The 26,639-nt window shown below is 35.9% G+C and overlaps 3 protein-coding genes across 5 annotated transcripts in view; 2 read left to right on the forward strand and 1 right to left on the reverse strand.

The window, feature by feature from the left end:
• Window positions 1–9,465, forward strand: part of LOC129003037 (tyrosine-protein kinase CSK-like) — a 55,495-nt gene extending 46,030 nt beyond the window's left edge. For both annotated transcript variants that reach the window (XM_054431240.1, XM_054431241.1), the window contains 11 exons: window positions 231–300; window positions 1,511–1,674; window positions 2,287–2,419; window positions 3,261–3,347; window positions 3,837–3,971; window positions 4,492–4,628; window positions 5,349–5,510; window positions 5,920–6,115; window positions 7,637–7,723; window positions 8,184–8,276; window positions 9,167–9,465. In XM_054431240.1, the coding sequence (XP_054287215.1) occupies window positions 231–300; window positions 1,511–1,674; window positions 2,287–2,419; window positions 3,261–3,347; window positions 3,837–3,971; window positions 4,492–4,628; window positions 5,349–5,510; window positions 5,920–6,115; window positions 7,637–7,723; window positions 8,184–8,276; window positions 9,167–9,250 (1,348 nt within the window). In that variant the 3' untranslated portion in view covers window positions 9,251–9,465. The remainder of the gene's footprint in view (window positions 1–230; window positions 301–1,510; window positions 1,675–2,286; window positions 2,420–3,260; window positions 3,348–3,836; window positions 3,972–4,491; window positions 4,629–5,348; window positions 5,511–5,919; window positions 6,116–7,636; window positions 7,724–8,183; window positions 8,277–9,166) is intronic.
• A 6,361-nt stretch (window positions 9,466–15,826) lies between these two features.
• Window positions 15,827–23,922, forward strand: LOC129001926 (probable cytochrome P450 6a14). 2 transcript variants are annotated; one of them, XM_054429362.1, is made up of 5 exons: window positions 15,827–15,868; window positions 18,139–19,071; window positions 20,495–20,716; window positions 21,282–21,533; window positions 23,118–23,922. In XM_054429362.1, the coding sequence occupies exons 2-5, from the start codon at window positions 18,144–18,146 to the stop codon at window positions 23,294–23,296; spliced, it is 1,581 nt and encodes a 526-aa protein (XP_054285337.1). In that variant the 5' UTR covers window positions 15,827–15,868; window positions 18,139–18,143; the 3' UTR covers window positions 23,297–23,922. The 2 variants fall into 2 exon arrangements, with proteins under 2 accessions (XP_054285337.1, XP_054285336.1); XM_054429361.1 differs by lacking the exon at window positions 15,827–15,868 and adding an exon at window positions 16,964–17,088.
• Window positions 23,845–26,639, reverse strand: part of LOC129001925 (uncharacterized) — an 81,981-nt gene continuing 79,186 nt past the window's right edge. Inside the window, exon 7 of the mRNA XM_054429360.1 lies at window positions 23,845–26,498. Coding sequence (XP_054285335.1) covers window positions 24,563–26,498 — 1,936 coding nt within the window. The 3' untranslated portion in view covers window positions 23,845–24,562. The remainder of the gene's footprint in view (window positions 26,499–26,639) is intronic.

The following is a 26,639-nucleotide window of genomic DNA, read 5'->3' on the forward strand; positions in this document are numbered from 1 at the left end:
AAATCCCTGCTCTGTTAACTGAGATAATAACTTTATAACATAAATTCTGTTTGTTGTATCATACTTTGCTGATGAATTCTTGCACTGTAGGTTTTGTTCCTTAGTCATGGTTTGTCTTACAGTATAATTAAACGAATTTAATGAATGTTGAACATATTCTTTGACCACTGTGTTAAACTACTTGTGAATTCAAACCTCAACTTGAAAGTTAAACATTTTTTTTTTTACAGGTGGAGGTGTCGTCTGCAAAATGCCTCTCCAGTTATGAGTCAGACCTTACAAGGAACTGCGTTCACACAGGTAATTAGCATGGTTGTAACTTGACACGTGGAAAAAGCCACAGAAACCTTCATGTCACAGTCCGTAGTTGTAGAATATCGCATATCCTCGTCTATGAGTGTTAACTTAAACTGCAGATAGCAATAAGGAAAGTTTACTTAAAACTTATGTATGATTGTGTTGGTTGATCTAAGAAGACAAACAATTGTAATGCACAGATGTACAGAAAGACTAAACACTAACAGATAAGTTAAAGTAGTAAAATTAATTGATTTTTCAATGTCAACTGCATGCTTGCAGTAGCTTGGCCTAGACTCGGTAAACAATTTAACATTTACATTTAATTCAAGTGAATGTGTATGATTTAAGTTTTATGTGATAGAGGCTTTTAATGTTTTTTATAATTTAAGATAGTGTGGAGAAGAGTTAACAATCATGCTCCTTTGATTGACAAACATTTTAGTTGAAAAGACCCAAAGTATCAAAGTAATACAACTGTTAGTTTTGTGTAATTGTCAGACATGTGCCTTATACCATAAATAAAACATACTCCCTTAGTAGATTTCACATCCTTATTGAACAGCTGAAGCCAATTTTATTGTTAGTTCTGTCCGATGCACTGTAGAGGTCGTATTTGTTTACAATTTGTTTCTTGTGGTTTCAGTCATTTAAACATCTTTCAACCAAATAAAACAATCCGATCATAAACAATAACTCGTCCTAGTTATACAACAAAAACAATAAGCACAAATAATAAAATTAACCCTAAAATAACAGAAACAAAATGTTGTCGACTCTAGCGACCAGTGTCACCAGACATGAACTAATCACAGGTCGTATTACACTGTTGAAATAAAAACAGATGAGTCAACTAAGTTGGCCTGGATATGTTAAGACATTATATCTCTCCATTGGTTACTCAGTTTAAACTGTTAATGTTTGAGAATACATTAAATGGTGCACTGTTGACAAAATGGGCTTCCCTTATTATTAGGTCTGTGGTCCAAATTTTCATTAACTAAATGCTGACTAGTTTCATTGCAAGTGCAAAATTACGTTTACGAAACTTTCTGCACTATAGTTGGAGGTAAGGAAGCTTTTCTTGTCATAACAGGAGTCCAAAGGGATTTGTATTTGTATACAGCGATGATTTGCAGATACAACACCCTATGTAGAAACATCCATTCTTCATTGTCTAGTTACTGATGTCGTGGTGTTGGTAATGTTACAGGGGTTCCAGCCAGTGGGCTACTACGAGTGCCCGGGCTGGACCCTCCCCTCAGATCTGATGGATACAGACAAACTGTCTCCTCCCTCCCCCTCACCTACACCTACCCCTGCGCCTACACCGGCCCAGCGGGACAACAAGCAGGAGGTCAAGCTCAGTGCTATGCCGTGAGTATACTAGGCAGCTCTAGTGTTACAAATAATGCTACTTTTCTGATAACAAATCTATAACCAAATGGTTTAGAATGATTGCCTTCAAATCTTAAGATCGCTGGTTCTATTCTAAGCAAGATGGATTCAGGATCTAGGTACCATTTGTCCATTTGTACCTTTGGCTATAAATTATTGCTGCTGTCTAATAAGGTCAAAGTTAGATGGTAAAAATGTTTAGTAAAGGGGTCTTTGACCATTCCCTTACAGAAAACATTATAATGCCAATGACATCCAAACGTACGAAATAAATAAAAATAACCTGAGCTCAAAGTTGTCAGACACTAAAGCTGCAGACAATGATAAAAATAAACTATCAGTTGTAAAAAAAGAGTTGGCTCGCCTATTTCTGAGAATCTGTGGCTTGCGCTCTTAAGCAAAGTTTCTGAAAGTCTGTAACAAGTTCAGGATTTGCTCAGTTTTAGCACATCATACCCAAAACCACCAATCAAAATTAATTGCTGACATTTTACTTAGTTGAAAAATGTCATTTTGAGCTGTCCCATCACCAACGTTCACAACTATAGTCTACTTGTAGGTTTGTGTTCTAATGTTGGTGTATGATCACAGATGGTTCCACGGGAAGATCTCAAGGGACAGAGCAGAGCAGCTGTTGAGCCCCAAGCAGGACGGCCTGTTCCTCGTCAGGGAATCCACCAATTTTCCTGGGGACTACACATTATGTGTCTGCTTCCAGGGCAAGGTGAGTGATACTAATAACATGTTGGTCACTGCAAGGTAGTTCCTATTATTTTTGTGTCAAGTGTTAACAGCCTATTAAGCAGCCAGAGATATTGAATATGCATGTCCTGTTTGCTTCCTACTTGCTGGTGAGTTTATATTGAAGGAAGTATCTCGAAAGACAACAAAAGTCAATACTGTATTATCTTGTCAATACAGAGTCTACTTGTGCTCCTGGTTGTCTGTAAATTAAGGCCTCCAATGCAAAAGCTGCTCCAATTGCACCCTTGAGAGCTTGTTCAATTCTGACACCTGCACTGAGTTCTTTACTTCAATTAAAAATCATACCTTAGGCCTAATAATTATGATAATTGTAAGTCTGTGATCAGGTTTAATTTATGTGGGAAGTAGGTCATTATCCTATTTAAATCTATTAGCAATAAAAAAATGTGTTTGGCAAAAAGTACATAGATGTGAAAAATGTGCATAAGTAGCAAAGGGAGTTTGCAGTTGAGAGTACACATTTGCATGACTATGCTGGTATTAATTTTTTTGTTTTTAGTTTCCATCGAGGAAGTAATTAAAGTTGAGGAAACCTTGCAGATTGGTATATTTAATACTACCAGAGTTTACTGTTATAAATTTACAGATTAGCATGAGTGTAAATGTATGTTTTAAAGTGCTTTAGGTGTATTTTTTTATTTACTTACCATTATTATAACACCTCCAATGCTGATCAAGAAGTTGTTTGATTTGTTACATCAAAAAGTCAGTGTTAAAATGTTGACTGGCCGGCAACAGTTTTAGTTAATGAAAGTATATTTTATCATGATTTTTTATACAATCTGTTTACTTGATTTCAGGTGGAACACTACAGAGTAAAGTACAAAGACAACCAGTTAACCATAGACGACGAGGAGTTTTTTGAAAACTTGTCACAATTAGTGGAGGTGATTGTTAATAAAACTGAAAACTTTAGGATAATTGTTAGCTCTGTAGTAGTCTTATAAATTTAAAAAACCTATGTTAACTCAGTTTAAAGACTGCACTGAAAATAAAATATAATGTCACAATGTTAATAGTTTGGCTAGACACAATGAATCCAACTGAATTTTTATCTGTACAATGATGAAATTCCACAGTTGAAAATCCGCAGCAATTTCAGCTAACTGTGTTTCTCGTTCAATCAAATCAAATGTATTGACTAATAATTTGATTCGCCATGATTGGAAAGTGTAGCTTCTGGCTAGTGCCTGTATTGTCATTACTGTACCACTGTTATTTGATTTGAGAACTCAATGAATCAAACTCAATGATAGTACATTCAACCATGTGGGGATATTGGGATTCAGAGTAAGTTTCAATGTACCCTATTGAATTTTATTTTAATAAAATTTATTAAATTATGTTTGTAATAAGACGTGACATTTTGATTCCAGCATTACGAGCAAGACGCAGATGGTCTTTGTACGCAGCTCACAAAAAGTTTACCTAAAAAAGGTAAACAAGAGTTTTGTGTAGACACAAAAAAGTTCATAGAAGCTGGATGGGTGATTCAGGAATATGAACTAGAAGTAAGTAGTATATGTTTAATGAACAGATTATTGTAATGTAAGCAGTTAAAAGTGATCAATAACTTTTCTTACTTTTCATTAAGTTTAGTTTAGGTGTTTTTCTGCCTCTATTATGTAGGATTTTAGTAGGCTAATGAGATTACAGTCTCTATCTTAATAACATTAAAACCTTGAATGAGCTGTGAATTTTGTCAACCATGAAAAACTGGATTGAGCTTTGAATTTCTCAACATTTGAAAATGGTTTAATGAATGACGTAACAAACTTTCTTCTTAATTAATTTTAAATCACTTTGTTTTCATTCATTGCGTATCTGGAATTAGAACTCATCTGGTCGAGCTGGAGCCTGTTGACTAAATGTGACAACATTTAAACAGCTGAGTATAACTACACATTGGATTACTCTCAAAAAAATTTTCTTCGATAATATTGAAAACTATTTTGATAATGTTTCAGTAATATAGGTTCGTTATTGAAGTATCATCTTGTACACAACTTAACCAGTTCTTATGCTCCGCAGCTGAAAGAGTCAATAGGGAAGGGAGAGTTTGGCGATGTGATGCTCGGTATCCTCAGAGGGGAGAAAGTCGCTGTCAAGATGCTCAAAGATTCAAGTGAAGCCGCACAGAAGTTCCTTACAGAAGCCTCGCTGATGACGTAAGTTGTACTTTTCCTTAAATTGAGGAAAATAAATATGGTTAGGTCGTATAAGCGTAGGAATAACACTAATGCAAAGATTGAGCTTGCCCTAAGAGAAATATCCCATTTTTACAATATAGGTGCACTTTGGTGAGTCGGTGGCTCAGTCGGTAGCGTCGCGGACTTCGGGCCCAAGGCAGCGATGTCATGGGTTCGGATCCTGGTACCTGCCACTAAAATTTATCAGTACAGTTCACCTTTCTACTGTACGAGCTCACTCCTTGCTTTGCTGTTAACGATCCACGCACGGGCGCTTAGTCTATGTGGACGGGCAAATGCAAGGTTAAAAGAGGCCGCCAACCTCTTAAAAAAGAATTAAGCAACATAATAAACTAGACTGCACCAAAAAACTTGACTATTTCACTGCCACTGGCAGCATTTTAAAATAAGAGAAGATTGTTTGGGGAGAGAGATGTAGAATAGTCCTGAAAATATCTCTTAGAAGCTGAAACATTTATCTCAAATGCTCTCAGTGACAACGTAAATTTATCTAGTTTTCATTAATCAGTAGCCCAAACAACTTGCTTCACTCAATAGTTAACAGAGCATCAACCTCAAATTATTTTTAAATATTAAAGAATTAAAAAAAAAAACTTTACAATACCTTTAATACTAAAGAGGGACACAAAATCATAGTAATAAATCATATCGCCCCTGTTCACCCATGTTTTTACACAGGTCACTGAGACACGAGAACCTGGTACAACTGCTGGGGCTGGTGTTCAAAGACAAGCACATCTCTCTGGTCACAGAGTATATGAGCAAGGGCAGCCTCGTGGACTACCTCAGATCACGGGGCCGCCACCACGTTACCAAGAGAGACCAGATCTGCTTTGCTGTGTGAGTCCTACTGTAGTCATGAATGAGTTTAGAGTCACTTGTACTTGTAGCTTCAGATGGGGTTCAGAGGAATTTAATTTGGACTCAACCAAGAAACTGTCTTCCTGTTGATTTTAATTTATATCCCTATTTGGGATGTAAAAGGAGTACAACCCTGACCCACCAAAATCTTGGTGGAGGCCATTTCAGATAACCTATTTACTATTTTTTTCTTAAAACAAGGTTTGGTGGGTGTGGTTTGAAGTGAACAACTTGACTCAAACTGGTGTTAATGAATGCTGTTTAGAGATTCAAATAAATAATAAACTAACAACATTTTCCTAACAATTCCATCCTAATATTTTCCAAGATTAATTGATAAATATGATATTCTTTGTGAGATACCAATCTGAGTTGTAACCATCCACAGAGATACATGTAGTGGGATGGAGTACTTGGAGTTGAGGAAGGTGGTTCACAGAGACCTTGCGGCTCGTAACGTCCTCATCTCAGAGTCCGGGGTGGCCAAGGTGGCAGACTTTGGACTGGCGAGAGAGGAGAACTACAACCTGGACTGTGGCAAGCTGCCCATCAAGTGGACGGCACCAGAGGCCCTCAAACAGGGGGTGAGTGTAGTTATTGTCTCGAGTGAGAGTAGAGTCTCGATTATCGGACCTAAACTAGGCATGACAAGGTTACACTTAAGCAATAAGGTTATAAAACACAGAAAATAATATAAAATAAAATACCATTATAAACATTCAGAGTGGCCGCAGACCGAAAATTATAAAGGTGAATACTGAATTTTTGTCCTGGGAAAAATGGGAGACAACGTTGGGATCCTGAAATTTCACTGCAGAAACCTGATTTTAGTCTGCAGTCATGGATTAATCATGAACATCTGAGGTTACGGTTAAGTCAATGATGATGTCTACACTGCCGAGGGAGATGTTCGTGATTCTGACGTGACTGTGACCGCGGGAGTCCATGATGATGTCCACACGGCCACAGGAGATGTTCATGATTTTGCCACGATCAGGAAAGACGATTATAATAACTACTTGGCCGAAAAATATGAATTTGTCACTACCATGGGAGATGTTTATGATTTTGTCGCAATCGAGAAAAACGACGATGACGTTTCCATGACCGTGGGAGGCGATGATGATGTTTACACAGCCGCGGGAGATGTTCATGATTTCGCCATGATCGTGGAAGATGAAAATAAAGTTTCCGACACCGCGAGGGGTATTCAGGATTTTGCTACAATAGTAGAGAACTATAAGTCTGAATGACTGCGGGAGATGTTTTTAATTTTTTTGATGCGATCATGCAAAACAACGAGGACGTTTCTGTTACCACGAGAGGTGATGTTGATGTCCACATGGGCGCGGTAGATGATCAGAATTTAGCCTCGATTGCGGAAGACGATGATGATGTCCACACGACTACAGGAGTCGATGATGATGTCCACACGACTACAGGAGTCGATGATGATACACGACTGCAGGAGATGTTCATGATTTTGCTGCAACCGCCAAAGACAGTGATGTTTCAGTACCTGAGGAAGATATTCAGGATTTTGCAGTGATCCCAGAAGACGACGATGATATGTCTCCATGATCGCGGCTGATGATCACAATATTATACTTGATATATAATACTTGAGTTTGGCTTTACTGAAAATATCAGGCTGGCACACTTCCAATTGTTATAAAATTTTCTTTTTGGTTTTGTTGTTAGATTTTCATTTAAATTTGATAAGGTTGATAGGTTTGATAAGGTATTTCATTTGAAAAAAATAATTTTTTTCTTTACTTGAAAATCACTCCATTGCCGTACTACTTAAAAATACTTTAAGGAAGGACATAAAGACAGGGGTCGGTGTAGTATAACTAAATTGGGAAATTTTGTAAAACAAAAAAAATTTTATCGTTATTTAGAATTGAGAATAGATTTTTCAGGCATCGGTATCGAGAATCGATAAATTTTGGTATCGACACATCACTAATTCAAACCCCAAATAGGATAGTTTATTTTGTGTAAAAAAGTATTTTATTTCATTTCATTAGGTCTATTTTATTTTTACTAGCTATTCTTGAAAATTGGCTTTTAAACTTAATAAAAATGTTTTGATTTTGTTTCAGAAATTCTCAAATAAGTCAGATATGTGGAGTTTTGGAATCCTACTGTGGGAGATATATTCCTTCGGTCGTGTGCCTTATCCAAGAATAGTAAGTTTTTTTTTTAAATATTAGTAAGAAAAGTAAACTAATAACTCCTTCTAATGTAAATAAAATAGAAATTAAAAAAAAAACTGACTGTCAGCGGCTTTGTAGATAACCTTAAATAAATGTCAAAGATTATTATTGAACAAGACAAACAGTATAATAATGTGATAGTTGTTTTTAACTGCTTGAATTGCTTGACCCATATTGCTCTGCTTTGTTTGGAAATGCTGGGTAATCCAGTAGGCTTCTTATTAGTCTTCATATTTAAAAACAAAATACAATTTTGTGAAGATAAGATTAACATTTAGGCATTTATTTACGAATTAAAATTTCAAGCAAATGAATCATCCTTACATTTGAGACTGCCCAAGTGAGGTAGATAATTTTTATTTGTTTTCTGTGACACATTGTAATTATGTTTGCTTTTTCTGTGTATGCTAAGTGTGCCATGTGATTGTTGCAGCCCTTGGCTGACGTTGTGAAACATGTTGAGAAGGGTTACAAGATGGAGGCACCTGAAGGATGTCCACCAGAAGTGTATGAGATCATGAGACAGGTGGGTCGAATATATATAATGAGATTCTTTCAGTTTCTGTTATAAGTTGAAACTTTGTTTGCGAGAAATAAATAAAAACAATGATGACGTTTCCATGACCGTGGGAGTTGATGATTTGTTCTGGAAATTGAAATCCACCTGTGTTTCTCTTCATAAAGCCCCTGAAAGCTTGTAAAGCTGTAGCTTGTAAAGTTAATTTTACAGTAATTATTCTCAATACAGATAATTTAAGGAACTGAACTGACACTCTCACTGCTCTGACTATCATATTTCTTGCTTAAACTCACATTGTTCTGGAAATTTAAATCTACCTGTGTTTGCCTCCATAAAGCCTGCCGTTAATTTTACAGTAAACATTCTCAATACAGATAATTTAAGGAACTGAACTGACACTCCCACTGACTATCATATTTCTTGCTTAAACTCACATTGTTTGATCAAACTTTGGCATACCCTCTGTGAAATCGGCTGGTAACATTGAATTGACAACTCAAATCTAACGACAGAGGAGGCTTAACAGCCAACCACAGATAACAAGGCACAAGGCATGGTAAGAGTGTGTGGACACAGTGTAGCCGGTGTGCTTGTATGTTTGAACGTAATTCTAATTTAATGTAATTTAGTTTCGGTACAGCATATTTCATGCATTTACACTCTTTTACTGTGATTTCATTGCAGCCTGTTACATTGATAACAACCTTAGTTGCTGTTTCATGCATTGAAACTGATATGGAACTTTGTATCTGGTCCTATTTGATAACATGAGTGAATCTAAGGGGGACAACCAGCAACCTTCCCATCTGAAACCAAGCTCTAGACTGTATTATTCCTGAGACAACTAGATAACTGATGTAAAACATGTGATTTTATTGTTGATGTATTATTTTCAGGCTTGGGATCTGCTGCCAGACAAGAGACCGACGTTTAGAGAGGTGAAAGCTAAACTGGCTTTGCTGAAGACTACAACCGTCTAACAGAGACTAACTCAACTGACTTCGTCCATGTAAAAAGTGAACAACACTATTTTATATTGTAATGTAATGTTATACTTGTACAAATTGTAATTGGTTTTAATTTTATCTGTTTGACTGTTTTGTTTTATAGATTTATTGTACATTAAAACTATATTTCTGTATAATATTTAAACACTAACTTCTCCTCACGTAAAATAAAACATATACAACAACAATGGTTGCTATTTAATTTACGCCTGAACAGCACCTAATAGAGGAAGTGGATATTAATATTTGGGTGCATAAATCTTGCAAATTGGTCGGGACAGTTGTATTTGTTCGTCATCAATGCTCAACTTGTGATTTTAAAATACATTTCCACCATAAAAAAGGATTTATAACGCAACGTTACATATTTTCAGTTAGTACTGGTTATATGTATTTGTGTACATGGGAACTAGAAATTGGTGAGACAGAATTGGAACTTGGCAAGCTAGTGAAGTCCCATATACCTCTAAAAATAATTTAATTTAAAATTAAAATATAGTTATTAAAAACAAAGAAAAAAGGTCTTCCCATTACAAAAAAGCTTTAAGTACCAAGTAACATGAAAGTGAAAATATTTCTGTATGTTTCTTTTGTAACACAAAGGAGGGCTTAACCCTCCGAGTGTCCCTAGTTTTGGCCTTAATGTCTGCCTATTTTTTGCGCATTTGCAAGGTTTTATTAAAACGGATCTTAGAAGCTTAAAAACAATGTTAATTATACTGTTCTATATACCATTTTGTTTGGAAAATCATGGGCTTCAATATTATACATAAAACATAAGAAACATTTGTTTCAAAAAAATTTTTAGGTAAAAAAAAATTTTGGAAAATTTGGAAAAAAAAGTAAGTTCGCGCTCAATGAAATTGTATAAATTATAGGCCTATAAATATTTGAAAATAGCCACTTTGTTCTAAATTTTATGAGGATTCCAAAAATATAATAATATAAGGAAGTTGATTTGCAAATAAATAAGTTATGGGCAAAAAACAGATTTCGGTACATAGCGTTTAGCTAAGAATGAATAGCCTAACCATAGCTAGGAATCTGGCTGACAATTTACATAAATATCACTACCTACTTCTTCAGGATCATCAACCAGCCCTTCAAAATCACTTAAATCTTGTTATAATGCACCACGTATATCACTACTTTTGATTTTTAACACTAAAACAATGATAAACGTAATAAAACACATCAGTCATCAGTGCGAGGTTAACCAAGCTGTTTACAAATACGCACGTCAGCTGTCTGCTACAATTAAGATCGGCTCGAGAGAAAAAAGCGCTTAGAGATAGACCTCGGGAGAAAGCTTAGAATCTGCCAAATAAAACGATACCTAACTCGATCCTGTTCAATCCGATTTTGTCAGTCATAGAGCATTCGCCGTAAACAGTGTTTGTGAGTCGAAATTTCGACACATAACATTCTGAGGGTTAATCTTTTGTTGATAGCTGTAGAATCTTCATTAAAGATCCCAGATGGAATATAGTTATTTTTATTTTGTAAAAAAAATTCAAACTTCTGGTTTAGACACAAGTGAAATTCAAAAATGAGGCATGACTCAATGAAGTTGATTGGAACCCTGTGTTAGGCCTACCGCACACAAGAGACTTTTTGTCGGCCGACTGTTGGCCATCTGTCTGGCTGGAGTCGGGTGGACAATCGAAAAGTCGTCAAGACTGTTTGGTCGTTGACTATGGGTGCGCACACGACAAGACTGTTTAGTCGTCTTTCGAGTGTCAAAAGGAGGTATATGACAGAAACTGCTGTCATATGTGCGTTACTGACAAGATTTCGTGCAAGAAAACTTAAGAGAAAATACTGGGTGCATCCAATTTATAGTCCGAGAACCTTGAAAGGCCAGATACCTACATACTCGGATTTGAGGAAGTATCCGGACAAATTTTTCATTTACTCATAAATGAGAGTTGATTTCTTTTACCAATTGTTAATACCCCGGCTTCAAATACCTCATCCCATAACTTTTAGGGAATAAACTGTAACCGTAGGTCTCATGGTGAGACCTGGTCCCGGGACCGATTTAACTTTTAGTTTTGAAATTTGATGTCCCCAGAGGCCAAAAACACTATATCCGTTCAAATTCACACACACTCATATATATATATATATGTCCGTTAGCAAGATAACTCGAACAAAATTATCCGATTTTGATGAAATTTGGTACAAACGTGTAAATCTACATGTATTTTATTCGAATGAGTTCGCAAACCAGCATGACTATGGGAACGGGGGTTTTATCGGGTAAAAATGGGGGTTTCCCATTTTTTTTACGAGAAAAACAAATGATTCCGCAATTTATTTAGAAAACATTTTGCAGAGCTTGAAAAACAAATAATTTAGCATGCTAATTGTTATCATAATGGTTACAGGAAAATTCCAAAATATTTAAAGTTAAAATTGTCATGTCATTTATATGTAGAACAAGTAAACTGTTGTAGTTTGCTTGTTTGTGGATGTATTTTGATAAAACTTGGCAAATCTATTTATTTTATACTCAGCTATTAATGTTTTACTAAAACACACCCTGAATACCCTCCCTGTAGCAGCAAACCTAGGTACTCGTTTATTCTAATTTTATTGAAATAGATTAAATAAAAAAATAAATCAGGCAAATGGGAATTCACTTAGTCTGCAGGTTTGCTGCAGCGGGGGTATTTTTTTACTATGCCAAATACTCTTTCAAAGTCTTTTTATAAAGAGGGGTCCGTGCCTCAACTTCATCGATAAGTTTATCAACTTTCTCGTCCCTCAAAACACATGCACTGGTGGTTGTCGAAGCCATAATAATAACAATAACACACAAATAATAATACTTATCATAATAACAATAATAATACACATGATAACAACGCACTCGACTGTCAGACAGACAGACTTTTTAGTCGTCACTGTGCGCGTTCAAACTTATCTCCGTGCCTTTATCAATAAGACACGACAGTTGAGTCGGGGAGCAGTCGGCGGGAAAATCGGTCAGCACCAAACTGCCCCGACTGTCTGCAGACAGTCTGCCGACTGTCTTGCTGCGGTCGGCCCGTGTGCGCGCTTAGATTTACCACTATGGGGCCGACTTTGACTCCCGACTACGACTAAATAGTCGGCCGACAAAAAGTCTCTCGTGTGCGGTAGGCCTTAGTGTGTCTGTTTCCCGCTGCTCCTAGCATAATGATTGCCATTATTGTAAGGTTTTTGGCATTGAACTAAAGACAGCTGGTATCCAGCTGTAAAAGGGGTAGGCAGACACTGTTGTTCTTGTTCTTATCAGCCACTCTTACTGTTCCAGTCACTAACATGGTTTGGACCAGACACATCACAAGTTTATGCTTTGTGTGAGTATTCAATTTGTATACCGCTCACCATTACTGTTCTTAGTGCAAACTTAAAATGTCCAGTCATCTCAATTTTAATACTTTTAATTTTTAATACTTTTTCATTGAAATGGCGACCATACAAAGTAGGTATTTTAAGCAAAGTATGAATGGAGATGAGTGGTGCGATATTGTAGTCTTGTTAGTGGAACGTAAATAAAAGAAACGTCTTATAACACTTAAAACATTTTACGCTTATACTGTTACTCACAAGACGGTAAATATACAAAACAGATGGTAAGTGGTGATCGATTTCGATTGGACACTCCAATCATCATCAGACCCAATAAGCGAATGACAAGAATCTTAATGGCGTCCCTACTTATATCCTATTGGCTACCGGAAGCACCGGCCAATACATTTTTATAAGTACAACTGGAATCAAAATGTATTTGTTCATTGATCAACTTATTTCTATTTTTAAATTTTTCCTTGTAAATATACAATTCTTCCCAAGCATTCATTAAAATAATATCCTTTCTTAAAATTCTTTAAAATATCTAGACTATCCTCAATTTTTCCTAGTGAGTGGCAATTTTGTAACAGGTGTTGTGCGACATTTGATCTTTCCGGTTTGTTGTTCCTCCACGCAGATATGTGGTTTTTGAAGCGGTTAACGAAGTTCACAGTCTATCCAATGTAGAAGTTATCACAATCGTTACAATTGATTTTATAGATGCCCGAAGCGTCGAATTTGTTGAAATCTTCTATTTTCGGATGCAGAATTTTACTCATGGTGTTCTGAGTCCTGTGGGCTATTGAAACTCCGTATTTCTTGAATCTGTTAGCAGTCCTTTGTGTTGTAGTCCCCGTGTAGCTAAATGTGATATATCTGGTGTTTTCCTCTTTCATCTCTTCTAATGTTGTTCTGCTGTGTAGTGTATTCTGCCTATCGATTTTACTCCTCGTCTTCCTTGCGATGTCCTCTATCGTCTTGGTTCGAAATCCATTAACTTGAGCGATCTTCTTAATGGTGTCCAGCTCTTTCTTCCTATTGGCTTGGCTAAGTGGGATCTTGTAGGCACGGTACAGCATAGATCTAAAGGCTGCGGTCTTGTGGATTGTCGGATGGATAGACTTGCTGTTGATTGTAGTGTCCGTTTGCGTAGGTTTCCTGTAGATGTCAAACTCGATCTTGCTGTCTTTTCTCTCTAATGTGAGGTCCAGGAAGTTGGTCTTTTTGTTTTCTTCAAACTCGTTGGTAAAGGTGAGGTTCGGGTGGTGGCTGTTTAGTGTCTGCATCATCGTTTCGTGCTCTTGCTCCTGGGCTTGTCTGAAGATAACAAGAATGTCGTCTACATTTCTAACATACAGTTTTACATCATGATTCTTTCTTAAATTCTTTAACATTTCTTTTTCCTGATGCTGTAAAAATATTTCTGACAAAATTGCCGAAAGTGGACTTCCCATAGCTAAACCATCTGTTTGTTCGTAAAATCTATTGTTAAATCTAAAATAATTTTGTTGCAAAACAGTCACAAGCAATTTTACAATCTGATTGACATATTCATCGTCTAAACTATTCTGTAAAAGCCTACATTTAACAAGATCTACAGTTTCAGATACAGGTATGTTGGTGTACAGATTTGCGATATCAAATGAGACTAGCCTACTTTTTGAATTTATATCTATGTTCTTTACACGTTCAACAAATTCATAACCATTCTTTACATTGTATACATATTCTAATTCTAAATCATTGCTGAGCTTACTTGCTAACAATTTTGAAACATTGTAGGTAGGAGCACATTTAAAGTTAACTAGGGCTCTGATGGGTACATTCTTCTTGTGTATTTTTGGGATCCCTTTCATCACGGGCGCTTTAGAATTTAGGATGTTCATCTTCTGTCGACATTCTTCGGGAATCACTCTGGTGCATCTCTTCACGAGGTCGGACAGCTTTTTGGTACCTCTGCGTTGGATCCTTTTTCAGCTCTTTGAAGTTATTTTCTTTGTTGAAATCTTCCGTCTTCTTTACATATTCATACATACATACATACATATGTAAAGAAGACGGAAGATTTCATTAAAGAAGACGGAAGATTTCATCAAAGAAAATAACGTCAAAGAGCTGAAAAAGGATCCAACGCAGAGGTACCAAAAAGAGCTGTCCGACGTTGATGTTAAGGGCGTATTATTAATTATTATGAAGGCAACTCTCCATTTGGCGGTGGTAAGTCAGAAATATATCTATGAATTTGTCCCTGAATTTTAAGACAGTAAGGCCCATTTCCCGGAATCTCTTTTTGTGTAGCGGAAAGCGACGCAATAGCCATTGCACTGTTGTATTGCCTTATGTTTTTTATGAAGTTTGAATCATGTAAAAACAGTTAATTCGTCATTTACTTGTGGTTGTGGCATGTCCATTGTGGTAACATGCTTTGAAATGTCCATTTGTGGCCTCCTCTGCGAAGTGAAATGCGCCACAAGGCATGCAAGTGCTTTATGAGGACCTAGTTTGTGAGAAACAACTCAACTCATTTTCCAGCGTTCTTCTAAAGACGGGTTGTAAAACAGCTTCTGGATTTCTTTCACAGCTAGACCCTACATGACGTTCTCTTTTGCATTTCTTAAGTCTGTTGAATTCCTGGACACTCTTCCACGTCTTGCAGGTCTTCCCCTACCCTGTCTAGTTACGTCACTCATTATAAAAACAGAAAAAAAAAAAAAATTAAACACAATTCATTTTGAAACATTATTTACCAACATTGACTTTCGGAATAAATGTAAACATTGCAAATAAATAAGTAACAGCTGATAGAATGCAGACGTTTTTCAGTCCCCATGCATTTCTTATGGTGGATATTTTACGTTATATCTCGTTTTCTGGTAACTTTATGGGCATTCTGCTATTTTTCCCGAGTCCCTGGGGTCAAGACCTTTAATTTAAGACCCCTCCCACTTTTCTGCAACTTAACAGACGTCCACAATTTTCTGGTAAAAATTTTGTCTTACAGAATTATATATATAGATAATGTTATCAACAGTTCTCCATGTTTACAAGTCATTATTGTAACTGGAACACCAAACATCTGAATCATTTAAGGTGTTTGTTTATAACAATGACTAGTGACATTGGGAGGCCAAACACTGGTGAGATAGCAACTTTAATTGTTATCTTGTAAGATAAATATAGCAGGGTTAAGACACTCAGCATCTCAGTTGATAATTGACTTGAGCTTCTGCTGCTTGCACATTCCATTTTGTAAGTGTTTACATGTTATTTATATTCACAACTGTTGGCGTTTGGCAAACTATTACTGTATACAACTTTTTCAATGTTATTTGACCATAATGCACTAATTTGGTGACCAATTATTGCAGTACAATAAGTAGGGGTATATTCATTTGTTAAATTGTTCACCGTATCATAAATATGCAACAGAACTGTGACAGTACATGGTCAACAGATTCATTATCTAAAATACGAGTTGTACACTTATTCTGCGCGTAACGGGATGAGTGAACGTGAGTGCAGCAATGGGAAAGTCCACCCGCACTTACAAAAAGATGTACTTTTTTTTACTTACCGTGTCACTGGTGAACGCAATGTTATTTCTATTTGTATGGGCAAATTAACCAAATCTCAGCTAAACAACAATCCTAACTTCTCGTCCATTAACTAACCAAATTCATTGGTAATGGTAATATACGTCGTGTATTTCCAACAGTTATTGATAGGTGGTAAATCCATCGCTCCTATACAAAACGTCTTTTGTAAATTCATCTCCTTTAAAATTATACACAACAGTTTAACTGATTAACGTTTGTTTTAGACATGTTTCCTTATTTTTTATAAGGCCTATCATAAACAAAACAAAGCCAAAATTAATACAACAAAATTTCAAAATTCTATCTTTTGAGGGTCAAAAATGAGAAAATGGGAAATTTGCAAACAGATTTTTGTTAGCCTGACAGGAAAAACAAAACTAACTAATACTTTTAGAAATACATTTCATCTTATTTCAAACCACTTTGGTTGATTTCTTGGTTTTTCAACATTCAATAAGTCCAATAAGGTATGACACCTCAGAACTATTTATTACACAATTTATCGGTTTGGCTTTATAACAATTAGGTCTCAAATCAGTCTATTTCTTAGTTTTACTTGTCCCTTTCTGTAGCATAAACAAACTTACGATTGATGAACTAAGAGAACGATAGTTTACATCTGCGCTTACGTATTCCTTCTGTTAATTCTGACAATCATTGAGCAGAGCTGCCATCTAGCAGGATGTATTAGTTTGCGAAATTCAAGGTCATCAGTCTACCTACCAGCCAGATAGTAGAGAGACAACAACTTTTGTTTCATCTTGTAAGATAAGTTTGCAACTCTTTGACGTTTAAATTCTGTATCTTAGATAATGAGTTACATAAGCTCAGTTTAGAACTCACATACATCTTACTGCGCTGCACATTCCTTATGTAAGAGTTTGCTTAAGATTTTCTAAAACGTTTTATAGCAACCCAGCAGACGCACAGGTAGAGTTTTATCCATGTCTGCTGAGTCCACAGGCTTAGTTAACAACTATTATAACTACAAAATTATAAGTTAATGGTTATTTCTGTTCACCTTGTTAGTTTTTTTTATCGTGCAACTCTAAGTCAGATTTTTATTAATAGTTTTCTCTAAATATACTTGTGTTACTTATGTTTGTAAATTTTTTTTAGTTAATTTTTGAAATTTTAAATATTTGTAGGTTGTAACAATTTGATGTGGAATAAACAATTCATTCTTTCTTTTCTCATTGTGACGTTGACTGTTAACAAAGGTTCCATAATTTAAAATTGTTTACATCAAAAATATTTTTTAACCCCCCTAACAGGGTAGGGGGTAGGGGGTGACTTATTTTTCAAATAGCAACCCCTATTGAGTGACCCCTGATTTTGAGGGATTTGTCAAAAGAAACGCAATGATACAAACCCGAGGTGGATATCTCACCTCTAGCCAAAATGGCAGGTATTCCAAAATTTGATTTACTGTATGTGAAAAAAGCACAAATTTCACAAATATGGAAACAAATCTGTATTTTTAAAACCGTAATAATTCAAAATGTTTTATTTTAGGTATGTAATACCTTAGAACTGTTTAAGTAGTAATCTATACTATTATATGAATTTTATTTATCAAAAACTTCACTCAACAATACACTGGACATAATACTAACCCTTTAAGCATCTTGAGTCTGCACTGAATGAAAAACAAATTATGGTTTAATAATAGTTGAATTTCTTGTTGTAACGGAAAATGCACTTGTTAATTTGTGTTCTTATTTCACTTTTAGCTTCAGGGTTCTCCAATAACTTATTTCACGTTTTCGGGGGTGTTTTTAAGATGTTGTTGTTTTTAAACGTTCATTGTTAATATTTAATTATAATTGATACCTTGTTATACATTAAAAGTCATGTAATTCATTTTGGCTAATGGCTCACTTCTCTTTGGATTTTAGGAAACCTTTTGTTTTATTGTTTCAGAGAACATGGGCCTGTTACTTGATGTTCCATTTTTCTGCGAGGTGATTTTGGGTCTCCTACTTTTATTTATAACATTTTACCTATCCGTCGTTAAAAACTACACGTACTGGGAAACTAAAGGAGTTCCTTTTATTGAGCCCTCGTTTCCATTTGGCAACACTAAGGATCTATTAATGGGTAGAAAGCAACTGGGAGAAATCTACAATGACTTTTACAACAAATTTAAGGGTGAAAGATACTTCGGGGTTTATGAAATCCGTAGACCAATCTTCGTCGTCAGAGATCCACAGCTAATTAAACACATTTTGACTAAAGACTTTAATCATTTCCAAAACCGATTCACTATATCAAAATCTGTTAACCCCAAGGTAGACTATCTCGCCAAACATCTGTTCAACTTGGAAGGTCAAGAGTGGAAACACATGAGGGTTAAACTGTCCCCGACATTCACATCAGGAAAAATAAAAACTATGTTTCTATTGATCGAACAATGTGTGGAACAACTGATCAACCACGTGAATGAACAAACTGATAAAAATTCTGTGATTGATGTCAAAGATGTTCTTGCTAGGTTCACCTTGGACACTATTGCTACTTGTGCTTTTGGTTTGGAGAGCAACTCCTTGGAAGACAGAGACTCTGAGTTTTACCACTATGGTGTGAAAATCTTCCATTTATCTTTTGCCAGACAAATCAGGCGAATTTTATTTGCAGTGTTTCCAACTATTATGAAACTATCTTCTATTCGTCTGGTTTCAAAAGACCTAACAGAATTTTTCACTAGGGTTGTGAGGGATACTCTTGAATACAGGGAGAAAAATAATGTCACCAGAAACGACTTTCTTAACCTTTTGATTCAAGTAGGTCAAAATAAAAATTCTGAAAAAGAAGAGGTCAATGGAAACAGTGAAAACAAGGCTAAGGGAAACACAGGTAAGATATTCAACCCTAAGATTCTAAGATAAAAAATTAGCAGATATTTACATGGGCGTCCATCTGACTTTACTCTAGGGAGGGCCAGGGGTTGAGGTACGGAATTAACCTCAGTAAAAAGGGTGGTCTTAGGAGTACAGTACTTGAAAAAAAGACAAAATTTAGATCTAAAATATTTGCTTTTACACATTTTTAAAACTAAATTTGCTTATGTCCATTTATATATTGCTGCTTTGTTTTAAAATTTGATTGCTTACTACTATGGCCACTGGCACAATGGAACTCGTTTAACTGTTATATTTTACTCCACAATCTTAAAGAAAATCGGTTGTTTTGGGCAGAACTCCTAGACAAAATTCACTAATTAATAGGGGTCTGCGGGTCCAGGAACTCCCAAGGGATCCGCACAGGCAAAAAATTATTATCGGGCCAACCTTGGATCGAGTTGAGCCATATTTGCAAATTTAAATAACCGTGGAGAGCATTTATGGTGATGAACAATTGAAAATTGACGATTTTACCGTTATAGTGCTCCCACTATCATGTCCTGAGACCGCGGAAGATGTCCAAGATTTTTTACCTCGAAAGATGCTCATGATTTTGTTAATAATACTAATGATGTTCTCATGACCACAGAAGATGTTTATGGTTACGCTGAGATCGTGGATTATGTTCATGATTTTGCTGTGACTGCGGAATATATTCTCGATCTATCAGTGACCGTGACCGCGGAAGATGTTCTCAAGATTACAGTGACCACGGAAGGTGCTTTTGATTTTGCTGCGACCTCGGAAGGTGTTTATGATTTCACCGTGTCAACGGCTGACGATTATAATTTCAACGTGACCGCAGACTAAAACAGGTTCAAAAACAGGTACTAAACCAGTACGAGTTTAAAATTCCCGCATAGTTCCTGATTCAATAAATGTAAGCAAACATCCTGCAATTCTCAGTCTGTATGGTCACCCTGGTAGGGTCTCAAAGGGGGGGGGGGGGTTCGAGCACCCTCTTGCCCTTACGGATGGACGCCCATGCCTGTGTCAGTTAAAGCCTGTTTGGCTTACATTAATTTTAAATTCCAATCATGAAACCATTATATGTTAATGTCATATAAATTTTCTCTTCAAACTTATTAAGAAATATTTAGTAAATGACACAACTATCTTAGGAACATTGGTTAAGAACAAAAGTATGAAAACATTCACCAATGGTTTTTCCACTATCAGTAAAATAAGGTGACTGTTAAAGAAAAATTGTAGTTAAATTTTGTTATGTTTCTTATTTATTGCTCTTATCAAAAGACAGACTACAGTTTATACTCAGTACTCTCCAGCTAATATATATTCTTTGTAAAATATTCACAGCAACTTTGATCATGATTATTTTCCCACAACATGTTTTGACATTTCCCTTGCCTTTCAAGCTTTTACAGTGGAAGAAATCGCAGCTCAGTCATTTGTCTTTTTTGCCGCTGGGTTTGAAACCGCGTCTTCAACAATGTCATTCTGTCTCTACGAGCTTGCTCAGAACCCTGATATTCAAGACCGACTCTATGAGGAAATCAAAGAGACTTTGTCGAATTACGATGGCAAACCTACCTATCAGGCGCTACAAGAGATGCCATATATGGATAAAGTCATTAATGGTAATTATTTTTAACATTATCAATATTCTTTATTAAAAAAAAGTTCTTTTAAATTAAACTGTACGTACACAGTAGAGCTAAAATAAAGTAGTTTATTTTTTTACCTGTATATAAGGTTAAAGATTATTATACTTCTACACTTTAGAATTATGCAGATTTCAGCAGCCCAAATACCAATAATTAATTGTAAATTACCATGTACCAGTTATTCCCTTAAAATTTACCTGTTTTCTGATTTTATAGCTTAGGCAATGTACTTTGGTACTTTGCGCCACTCATCGAGGTTCTGGTTTGTCTTTAAATCTAATTTTCACTAACACCACATCAAGTCTTTTACCGATGATGAGGGATTATATCATTGTCACCAAGCAATGTGTTGGTAAAGTTGGCAAAGTTGATGCCTCATTTAATGACATAATGTACATTTTCTCAAAAGATAGCATCCCAAAACTTATTAATTGCATATTTAAATTAATAAAATACTTCAGGTTCTCAATCAAGAAAAATATTAAAAACCTGTTAAATTATACCTTTCACAAACATACTTACTTTCTCATACTTTCAGAAACACTGAGGCGATACGCCTCCCTTGCCGTTCTCAACCGAGTTTGCACAGAGAAATACAAGGTGCCAGACTCTGAATTGGTGATAGAGGAAGGTACGAATGTGGTGATACCAACCTTTGCAATCCACCATGACCCTCAGTTCTACCCAGACCCATTCAAGTTTGACCCTGAGAGGTTCAGCCCTGAGAGAGTGAGAGAGAGACATCCCTATGTTCACCTACCCTTCGGCGAAGGCCCTCGGGTCTGCATTGGTTAGTACATTTTGACACTTCAAGAGAAATATAAAAGTTGATGCGAGGAGTGCGTTCCGTTCCCATTTAAAAATTGTACCCAGAATTTGAATTAAGGCACTCGAGGGTGCCTACTTTAAAGCAAAGATAAGAGAACGGTGAATGTTGAAAGAGTGAGTAATAGCTTTGTTACTGATTTGATAACAGAAAGCTAGTTCTTTAGCCAGGATCATCTATCCAATTATCAAAGACAACTGGGTCCAGTTTTGAATTATCTCTATACATTCTAAAGTCTTTTTTTGTCGGTAGGCCATAACTTCCTTATTTCTTCACAAGTTTTCATAAATGAGGTGTCATTTTAAAGCTCTTTTCACCAACTACATAAAAAAATCAAATCACTCATTTTCCAATAGTTTTTTTTTCAAACGGTCTATTATATCATTTTGCAAGTAATTTATACTTAAATGTTTATTTGCGTTATTCGATCCACTGAAACATGTGAATTAAATTAATTTAAAACAAACAAATATTTTCTTCTCAAATCCGAGTGTTTTGTTTTTACTTAATCTATGACGACCAAAATACTTAGTCTGTGTTTTCTGTGATAAATAACCCTGGAGATGAAATCACATTATTCACTTTAAAGAAGTCTAAACAAGAACAACTCAAAAGTAAAAGCTTTGAATACAGAATGTACCAGACTGGATGATCACTAGTTTGAATCTAACAATCGTCAAATACAAACATATCATACATAATTTTAAAGCTCTGTAGTCATCATTGTTTGCAGTGAAGTTTGTCTCTTTAGACCTTGTGACACCTAATGTGCATCAATTAACATGCCTTTTATTAAGGGAAAACATGGATTTGGTTGAAAACTCGTAAACTAAAACATATACACATAAAATAGACATTATTAAGTTGCTTGGAATTTCAATACCTTTACAATGATATGCAATTTGACATATCATGCTATTTGGAATGTTTGTTTTTTGGCTATGTACCTAACTATATATTTTGAATTTGTTTTGATAATACTTCAATTTTGCATATATACAGTAGAACCTCTTTAATCCGAACCCCCGTAATCCGAACATCCACTAATCCGAACCCCTCATTGCTGTACTCTATACACAGTACTGCAGTTCTTTATTGTATACTGTATTTAATGTACAGTACTGTTTATTCACCATTTTTACTACTGTATTAAATAAACACTGTATTTTAATTTATAAAACATTTTTTTCACTTTTCCCAAAATAATTTAGATCAATTTTAGCCATGTTTTAGCTATTGTTAAGTAAAAAGAACAATATGTTCTGTAATCCGAACTATTCACTAGTCCGAACTACCCCTGGTCCCAATTAGTTCGGATTAAAGAGGTTCTACTGTATGGTCAAATAAAAAGCTTAATTTATGAGAAATGTTGAACTAAAACCACAGTAAAGATTTCTGTATTTTTTGAAGTATATAGAGAAAATATAGGGGATACTTATTCTACAAAAATGTTTGTATTAAGTTGGACTGCTCGTTGCATAAAACCGCTACTCAAATTAAAGCCACTCTTTAAAATGTTTCCATCACTGATACTGATTTTTTTTTCAGGCATGAGATTCGGCCTCTTACAAACAAAGATTGGACTTGCTTACATGCTTATGAATTTTGAGTTTGGACTAACAGCTCAAACCCAGATTCCTGTGCCTCTCAGCAAAACGTCATTTGTCACTCAGCCCGAAAAACCTATACTGTTACAGCTGACTAGAAGAAAATCTACTGTGCTATGAAGATAACTCGATGTTTGTGTGAAGAGACTTGGATTAGTACAGTATTATGGAAATGATTTACACCAGTAGGTCAGCGTATGTTTATTAACTGGCTAGTAGGAGTTTAGTTTATTCGTCTCTCTACGTTTTAGATAAAACTTATGTTAACCAACCTTTGTAATGATCATGTGCAGTAAGCAGTGTTGCAGAAACAAGTTTATAGACCTTACTATCTATGTTTGTTTTGTTTTAGGGGGACTTCTCATTATTTTCGTTGCTTAAGAATTACTGTTATACAATACAGTCTCAGGTATTAGCTTATCATCTGCATGTTTTGTATTGCTTTTATACTACTAAATAAAGTTTATAAATTTACCTTATATATTGTGAGAAACAAAGAAAGATATTTATAGTACAAAAAATCTGCTCATAACATAAAAGACTGAATATATGGATATTGTTTCTCATAACAATAATAGAATCAGAATGTGTCTATATAGAACCAATCGGTTCTAGAACCTTTTGGTTTGAATTGCATGATCCTAATTAGTGGTTAAATAAATCTCATATTCACTGAAAAGTGTTTATTTCCTTTCTACATAGACAGAACTTGTTTACACTTTGTACAAGCTCAGCAAATCTTGCATCACATCAAAACTTTACTTTAAAGTTTCAATTGAAAATAAATAGATAATAAATAAATAAAATAAATAATTAGTCCTAAACTGAAGTTTAAAATGTGTGAATCATTAGTAATATCTATACAATTTTGTAAGTTTTACAAATAAGTTAATGTGAAAACATTCATGAATTTTGCTTGTCAAATAAGTTCTGTGTGGATTGTATCGGTTAACTTCTTGGTATGGAGGCCAAGTTGACAACTGAAAAACTTAAAACTAAAACACTTCAAATACATAATACACTCAAATATACATAAATACATAAATATGTCTAAGCTTCACATTATATGTCTAAGCTCAAACCTTATATTTTACATGGGCTACTCATTAACTTCATGACTAGAAACAACATCATTTACAATAGTCCACTCACTTTTCTACACAACCAAGAAAATGTTGCACTGTACGTGTACAAGAATCTTCATTATTTTCACTACTAGACAAATCTTGTAAAAGCAACACTATCTTTGTAGCAAAGACGTGGATTGAACAGAAAAAGTTCTAGAAATGATTTATTTAAGTGATTTACACTTAAGGAAAGAGCAAACCCGAACTTTAAAGTGTCTTTATCACTTCTGATAGATCTGTTGCCAAAAGGTGATTACCACTAGTAGAATGGTTTCATGATAGGACTCGACTTTCTCCTTGTCTTTGAGTCGGTGTGGATTGTAGGAGCTCGAGGGCTACAGAAGGACTTTCTGTTTGGCCGCGGTGTCGCATGTGACAACCTATCCATTGGAGCTCTTGAGGAGCTACTGTGAGAGGTAGAGCTACTGTGAGTTTTATTGTTCCAGCTCTCTGGTTGGTCCCCGTCACTGGAGACTATCCCAGAGGAACGATTACTCCTGGGCCTTCTCTCACTTGACGTCAACTCTTCCATTGACGTTGTTACATTACTTGACGCACTGCTAGACTTGAAGCTCGCTTCACTAGATATGGAACTAGACCGGGCAAAGCCCTTTGTTGTTTCTCCCGCAACATGACATTTCTCCTTAGAATTACTTTTTTCTAGTTTGTACTTGGATTCTCTTGAATTAGTTTTATCTGTATCTAATTGTGATTTTGTTAGCTTTGTTGAACATTTGGTGTCTATTGTCTTGTTGGATGTATCGGTTTTAGAATCTACATGACTTTCTTCAGTGTTTGTTGAAGGGAGAGTTTGTGTTTCAGTAACTTCTGAATTTTTGGTTTCCTCATTGACTTCATTGATGGACTTTGGCGCAGGCCTCATTGTAGGCTTCTTCCTTGCTGTTCTTTTAACAGATCTTAGAGCAATGTCTATGTTAGGGATGAAGAGTCTAAGTGCGTTTGCACCAGTGGGGAACTTTTTGTTGGGTGTTTTTTCAATCAGTGGTGGTATTTTCTCTTCCAACTGCCCAGCATTCATGGTTACCTCTAGAGAACACTTGGTGACTATTTCTTGGTGTAGGTTGTAAGCAGATATTAGTTGGGCGACAGTGTATCTTGGTTCATCTTCCTCTGAGTACAAGTCATTGGTTATTCTCTCTAAGCTACCAGCATCTTCATCGGAAATTTCAGAACCGGATGTGCTTGTACCCTCAGTGAGAGATAAAGAGTCATGATTTGTATCTGGAGAATGAGGATCATCATCAGAATGAATGAACGATAGTTGCTTTGTCAATAGTGGAGGTGGTCTGTGTTTTTCTTTTTTGCTCATGTAAACAGACTGTTCATCCTTTTTATTTTCCTTAGAACCCTCCAAGACATTATCGTCTTTTAGAGAATCGGAAACATTTTCTTTGTTAACTTCATCATCCACCTTGCTATTTTTTGGTTCGTTATTAATGCTGTTTTTACAAATGAATTTTAGAACTGACTGCAACGGCTGAACTTCGGGTGGAACGGGCACATCCATTTCAAAAGGCTCTTCTGATTGTGTGGATGGCTGAGGACTCTCATCTTTCTTTGATTCTTGTGCACTATCTTCATTATTTTCAACGTTTGCACCGTTGTCTTGGTGACGGATGTTTTCTTTGTCATCGGTCATCGTAGAGATTGTAGTAGCTCTTGTCAGAGTCTTCAGTATTCCACGGAGCGGAGAAGATTCAGGTACTTTGATATCAGTTTTGAGAGCCCCAACTGTTTTGCAGAGATTGAGAACTTCATGAGACTTGGAGAGACTCCTCAGCCCGTATAGCTTCTCACGAGACTTATGAAGCCCTGGTGTCATCATTGACTGTTGATCTGAGATTAGGCGCTCTCGAGACTTGGACACTAAAGACATTTGACTCTCGCACATCCGACGAGTACGAGACATCAGCGTGGACTTTCTTAAATTCTCCTGAGGAAGGTCTTTGGAGCGGGAGATGACTTTTTCAAACAGTGCTTCTCTGGACTTTGACAAGTACTTGCGAAGGTTCTTCTGGTTGGTGGAAGGTGGACATGATGAACAACCTACTCTACGAGATGGGTCTGGAGGGTTGACGATTGTCTCTGTCCTTGGAGAGTTCTTGCAGGTGCTGGTCTTGCGGTTTGATGCCAGCCAACGATGTCTTAGGCACTCCCTTGCTGTCATTCTGTGTCTGAAACAAATTCAGAAAATTAGTCAAGTTGACAAAAAGCTTAAAGTTCTTAATGATATATTACATGAAAAGGCTATTTTATTTGGGGGGAAACACTGAGAAACAATACCGATTCTGGATTTTCGAATATCATAAAATCTA

Source organism: Macrosteles quadrilineatus, unplaced genomic scaffold, assembly GCF_028750875.1.
Source record: "Macrosteles quadrilineatus isolate MER2022 unplaced genomic scaffold, UCM_ALF_1.0 Scaffold_9__3_contigs__length_116548681, whole genome shotgun sequence".
NCBI classification, from domain to species: domain Eukaryota; kingdom Metazoa; phylum Arthropoda; class Insecta; order Hemiptera; family Cicadellidae; genus Macrosteles; species Macrosteles quadrilineatus.